Genomic DNA, 6,208 nt, shown 5'->3' with positions numbered 1-6,208 from the left:
AAAGGACGTGACAAATGCATTCAAGAAACATTAAGACATTGAAACTTAGCAATGCTTTCAAAGAATTATAGGGGGAGTACAAGTTGCATTATTAAAAATTATCTGCATTAAGCATCATTTCATCAGACAAATTAGCCTGGTTATTCTCGTAATCGGAGATCATTTATCTCTAGATGAAAGAGAATTACTTATGCATTGCCTTAGAATATTTTCAGATAAAAACTTGAAAAGATGCCTCAAGTTTGTTTCAAACTTTCAATTTGGTGTAGATATATCGGTGACATTCTTCTTTATTTCCTGGAAAATGTATTTCGACTCAAAATTTTCTTCTCCATGTCACCTTTTTCTTTGTATTTTCTTTGAATTGTAAGCATTCATACAAGAGGTAAGGATCTGGCATCATGTCAAATCCTTGCATCATCCCACTCATTCACAAACAAAAAAAGAAAGAACCGCGTTTCTTATTCCACCAGTTTTTCCCAATGATTCAATCCGTAAACTCCTATTCTCAGATAAATCTCAAACAACTCTATAAATCTTTCATGTGCCTTAATTGAATCCACTGTGCTTATTCAATATACCTTACGTTTCAGTATTTATATATACACAAGATTACAATGTAGATACACATAAGTTAAGTGTCGGAACGTATATGCCAATATGTACACATGCATATAATGTAAATAAGTAGGTAGAATAATACAAGATTATTTATGACTCGGGAGGAAAAAATGTGACACACTACAAAAATTCACTACAAAATCTTTACAAAATGCTGAACACGTTAATTTTTTTCTTTATTTTCATAATTGTAATTTTTTTTCAATTATTTAAATAGTAACATTTATACAAGAAGTGATCATATAATTTATATTTCATTGTGCGCAGTTCTAGGTTTTAAAAAATCAGCGGCCATAATTTATCAGACGTGTACACAAATATAACATAAATTTCGAAAAGTCCACATTTTTAATCGCGTACAGTACCTCTAAAATTTAGACTGTTTCGTCCTGAATCTGTTTATCTTCCATGGGCAGCAAGAACGCCTAGCATTTGCGCAATATTTCCTCCTCCGGGTATCACAGCTCCACGCAATAGTTTTGCAAGCTCTTCATCGTTATTCATTGCTTGCTTGATAAATTGTGGGGTAATTCTCTTTTTGCCATTCTGGAGTGCTACATTTCCGGATAATTCTAAGATCTCGGCGAGCAAATATTCCAACACTGCAGTTAAATATACTGTGGAATTAGCAGAAACTCTTTCCATGTAGTGTTTTTCTTTGACAACACGGTGGATCCGTCCAACGGGCATTATAAGTCCAGCTCTTGTCGACTTTGTGATTCTATGTCGTCTAGGAGACGGATTTCTTTGTGGTGAAGGGGATCGACGACGTGAACGTCCACTGGAGGTTCGGCTTGCAGGCATGTTATTGTTATGCTTTAAAGCTGTCTCAAATCCTGGCCCAAATAGTGAATAACGGTTGAGCTGTAGATATTTCAAATAATTGTTCCATTGTTTAAGCCAGAGAGCAAATGCACTGACTCTCACATTTCATTCCATTCTTACGTGAGTATGATATTTCGATTATATGATCGGTATATGATACCAATGAATTGTGGGATTGATGGGAATAACCGAGTGCAGAGAGAGCGCGAGAAAGTGGATTTTAAGATAGACTGCCAAATAATACAACAGTAACGATATTTAATATTTCTTTCAACCAATCAAACTTTATTATTATTCACTCATCAATAATATTTACAATATACGCAATGCACATACAGGTACATGTATTAATATTTTAAAATAATATTTTTTGTATTGAAGCGCGCGCGCGCGCACACACACACACACACACACACACACACACACACACACACACACACAGGCGTTATATATAATCTTTTTATGAAAATCATAGTTTATCAGTATACAGCGTAGTTATAATCATACAATTAAAAACATGTTATTCCATATTTGATCGCTACAGTAATTCGATTTGATAAATATTAAATTTTTTAAGAACATATGTACGTTAAAACTATTCTTACACTTTCTGTTCAGTACAAAATACTGAGGACATCCGAATTTGATAAATATCCATGATATTTTTTGTCCTCCGCCATCTAATATCTGTTCCAGATATTAGATGATTGTGCTTTCTTGGGTTTGTTTTAGTACCCGCAACAAGTCAGATGCCGATTTATCTGCTTATGTTTTATTTAATTCTTTATACACATATATAAATATATACAGTATATAAGTGCTTTTTTTTTTGGTTAGAGTGTGAAAGCGAGTATGTGCGCGCTTTAACCTTTTTGAAGGTGAAGTGGACATGGCGTGTTTCTCTGTTTGTATGGTGTTTGAGAAAACTTCGTTGTTTTACGTGTGTATCTAACGTATGTCTAACTTTTAGGATAAAGTAAATGGAAGAGAAATTATGTATTTGTGAAAATGAGTTGGATGCTAATACTGGTCCCACTGATTTCGACGCTAGTTAGTTTTTCTGAAGACAGTGGGGTTAACGATGAACATAACTCGCTTTGTTAGTTTGTTTGCTGTAGTTACATTGGTTTATGTGATAAGAATGTCAACTTTTGCAGTACTAAGTGTGCTAATACAATTTCCACAGTTCGGGTTTTAATCTTCTTTAACTGTTTAGATGTTTTAGATTGTATGGCAGTTTGTCGACTTTTGTGGTTATCAGATGCTCCATACAAGTTATTATAGCACCTGGTTGGTCGTTTGATGCCATACAAATATCTATGATTGTCAGTGCGGTTAGCCTAGTGGGTATGTGCTTCGTAACCATATGCCCGTGGAAGGAGTATCCTAGGTTCGATTCCCGTCGACGACTTGAGGAGCTTAAGGATCTTTCTCAGCCATGTTACCACCGAAGTTAGCCGGTCTTGGGCGTGTACAGCAGGGTTTTTTCCCCAGTTTATTTGGGGTTTTTCATCCCGCTAGCAGGCAAACCGGCCCCGTGAACACACAGGCTACAGTCATGGGATATAGTACGTCAAGGGAGGCAACGGGAAACCACTTTGCTCATAGTCATTTCCCGAGATTGTGGCGTATATATCTGCTCCTAAACAGCTGAAAGGCTATAACCACAACAACAACATCTCTGATTACAGTGAGCGTTATTTAAATAATGCTTAATGAAAATACGTAGTGTCTCTAAAGACTTATCAAGTTTAGAAAAACTTGATAAGTCAAGTATTTGCTGTGTTTGTGTAGACAGTTATGCCAAACGTTAGTATTGTTTTACAAATTCCGTGATATATCAGCAATAATGCGTTCTTTGTTACGAAGGTATGTTGAGTCCATTTAAGGTGGTAGACCGAGGTGGGTATTTAGCGCGTGGTACTGGTGTGATTTTGGAACAGTGGCAGCTGCCATGTTTAATGCGATGGTATGTGTGACTATATCGTAAGTGGTGTAGGGTGGATAAATCTTGTGTTCTTTATGATTAGCATTTGCGTTTTACTGTTGTGTTCTATAAATTGGGATAGAAGTAGGTGGTGTTTTGTTTAGGTTACATTGTTCTTTGGAGAGATAGTAGTGTTAATCTCTCCAAAGAACAATGTGACCTAGGTTGGTAGGCCTATCAAGAGTCTTTCACTGAGATCAGAATTCTCCATTCTTGCTATGCAAGCTCATTAATTGAGAAAGAAGTAAATAAATGCTTATAAATGCATGCATTTATAAGCATTCCATTTAAGCTTTTATTTTAATAGACAGAAGATGTCTTAAGCTTGCGCGGCAATAATTGAGCTTTGCGTTGTGTATCGAAGGCCGATGCTTGTTCGTTTAGTCAAAGCTACTTTGTCTTGCTCGGTTGTAGGAGCTTCTAGGTCCTCGCTGCAGCACTGTGATTTCATGCGTGCACATAGCCATTTCCTCTCCCTTCACGTCGTCTTAAACACAGGCCATACGCAGTCAAAGTAGCTCTAGCCAGAGTTTCAGCCAGGCTTTACAAGTGTGCGTGTTGCTTGGGAAAATTAAGTTACAACCAACTTTTATGACGATATTATTGACCAGTTCATAAAGAAGAACCGTAGGGTAGAATTTGTATTCAAGTAGCTAAATTGAAAAAGATAGAATATCATTTGTAAAATAAATGTTGTATTTGTATGATTAAATGTACATAAATTTCTAAATATATAGTTTTAAATGGTCGGTAATTCATTATTCCGCTAATCAGACTTCAATCACACCTCTCACTCCCTGAATGATAACAAGAGCAAGCGTGAATTTCAAGACCAGCATTCGCCCCTGCTTGATGAATAAAAAGTGTTGACAGTTGTCTCTACAGTTGAGATAATACAAGCAGGTGAGAGAGAGATTATTAAAAAACTGAAGCTGGTAGCGGTAGCGCTGTTTATAATAGCAAAGCGTAGTACTGTTTGGTCGCTATTGCCAACTTTGTGTGACTCTAAGGGAAGAAAAATCATTAGTGATTTGTATTTATTTGTAGTTTTTTTATTCGCTAATATAAATTAATGAGGATTGCACATAATTTTAATCAAAGTGTTATCAATAAATCACAGATTTAAATCAAAGAATTTGAATAAATTAACTTTTCTATATTTCCACACTGCCTATGTAACTTTTCTATGTTCTGTGAAATATTTTTTTCCGGTTAAATTCTACAGCAAACTTTTAAACACAATAATATCATCAGCAACTAAAAATTATAAGAGTTTGGTATAAAAACCATAAAACCTTTTAGAATACCAGACAAAAAAAAATTAAAGAAGTTTGTTATGCTTATATTACTTAACAACTAATATTTTTTCCCTATCTGCCTATATCCTTATCCTCAGTGACAACTGTATGCAGTGTATTCATGGTATATGACATCTTTGATATCCCTGTAAAGATCCAAAATTATATTGTCCATATGGTGCATTCTAATTAAAGAGGGGGGGGAAGCGCAAAAAACTGTAGTGTAACTGCGATTCCCCCACACACAGCTTTTTGATGGACGACCCTTAAGAATTAAGAACTTAGATGGGTCTCATCTACGTTCTTGATGCTCGCACACTGTGCGTTTTCATGATTTTATTCTTCGTAGAAAAATTCATTTGGTCAAGTTGAAATGGTACGTGTTTACTGGTTGGATACAATAATCATAGCCGTGTAAAGGAAGTTGAATGAATGCATGTAAAGTCTGAATAAGTAATGGTCTATCTACTAGTAAGGAATTCACGAGAATTAGGAAATATACCAGCAAAGTTTTCAGAATTCGATGTGTGTGTGTGCAAAGATATTCCAGCTCTCAAACATTGAGACAGGCTATGCTAAAGTATTCTTATAAGGACGAAGTCCTTATAAGAATAATTTCCCCAAGACCAGTGTGTGCGAGGGAGAAAAAATCCCGAAACGTGCGGTGCGGTGCTGTTTAAATCGTTCGGTTGTTGAGGGAAGTCAATAAAACAGTTAACTACATTAACCAATATTAATGAATTCTGTTTTAAAAAATAATAATAAATAATTTAGTGGCAACAATCCCATGAAAGCTATGGCCACCATATCATTATAAACTATCGGGTGGATTGTCACATTAGGTCCATGATATAGTAAAACAAATAGCATGGTGTCTCGAAAATGGAATGTTCTTACCAAGAAAGCATCGTGCAGGACATTTTAGACGATATGGGTGCTCACCATGCATACGGTTCGTTAGTATTCTGTTTAGCCTTGCAGTTCAAATTAATGTCACAGCATGACGCTTATAGGAAGCTTAAATTAACAATTAACAATTATAACATGAAACTTAAATTAAAAAGATTACTTTAAACTAACTTCAAAGAACTGCACAGCCATGAGCTTTCCTCTCTAGCCAATTATTATATGGAGCATTTTGAAAAACATGCTCTTAACACTGCTATTTTCGTGCCTTCTATCTAGCTGAGATATATTGATGATGTGTTCTCTGTTTGGCCTCATGGCTCAGACACGTCAGAATCCTTCCTCCTCCATCTCAATAGACAGCACTCCAGAATCCAGTTCATTATGGAGAAGGAAAATAATAAAAGCCTGCCTTTTCTAGTACTTTAATTACACGTCTTCCCGATGGCACTCTTTCTTTCTCTGTTTAGAAAACGCGCGCGCACACACACACACACACACACACACACACACACACACACACACACACACACACACACACACACACACACACAGGTAGATATGCCATATT

General features: G+C 35.9%; 1 protein-coding gene across 1 annotated transcript; it reads right to left on the bottom strand.

Annotated features, from left to right (window-relative positions):
* Positions 1–764: 764 nt before the first annotated feature.
* LOC150101664 (histone H2A-like) lies at positions 765–1,553 on the bottom strand. Its single transcript, XM_090400186.1, has one exon. It carries the CDS (start codon positions 1,423–1,425, stop codon positions 1,021–1,023), a length of 405 nt encoding a protein of 134 aa, XP_090256312.1. The 5' UTR covers positions 1,426–1,553; the 3' UTR covers positions 765–1,020.
* Between the last annotated feature and the right edge of the window lie 4,655 nt (positions 1,554–6,208).

The sequence above is a fragment of the Typopeltis vanoorti genome, chromosome 11 (genome assembly GCF_054136105.1).
Source record: "Typopeltis vanoorti isolate ZY-2024b chromosome 11, IOZ_Tvanoo_1.0, whole genome shotgun sequence".
NCBI classification, from domain to species: Eukaryota; Metazoa; Arthropoda; class Arachnida; order Uropygi; family Thelyphonidae; genus Typopeltis; species Typopeltis vanoorti.
Note: the sequence above shows the minus strand (reverse complement) of the source record. Positions and strands in the feature narration are given on the sequence as shown.

Coding starts and splice junctions, on each gene's coding strand:
- LOC150101664 (XM_090400186.1), bottom strand. CDS start 1,425: ATGCCTGCAAGCCGAACCTCCAGTGGACGTTCACGTCGTCGATCCCCT.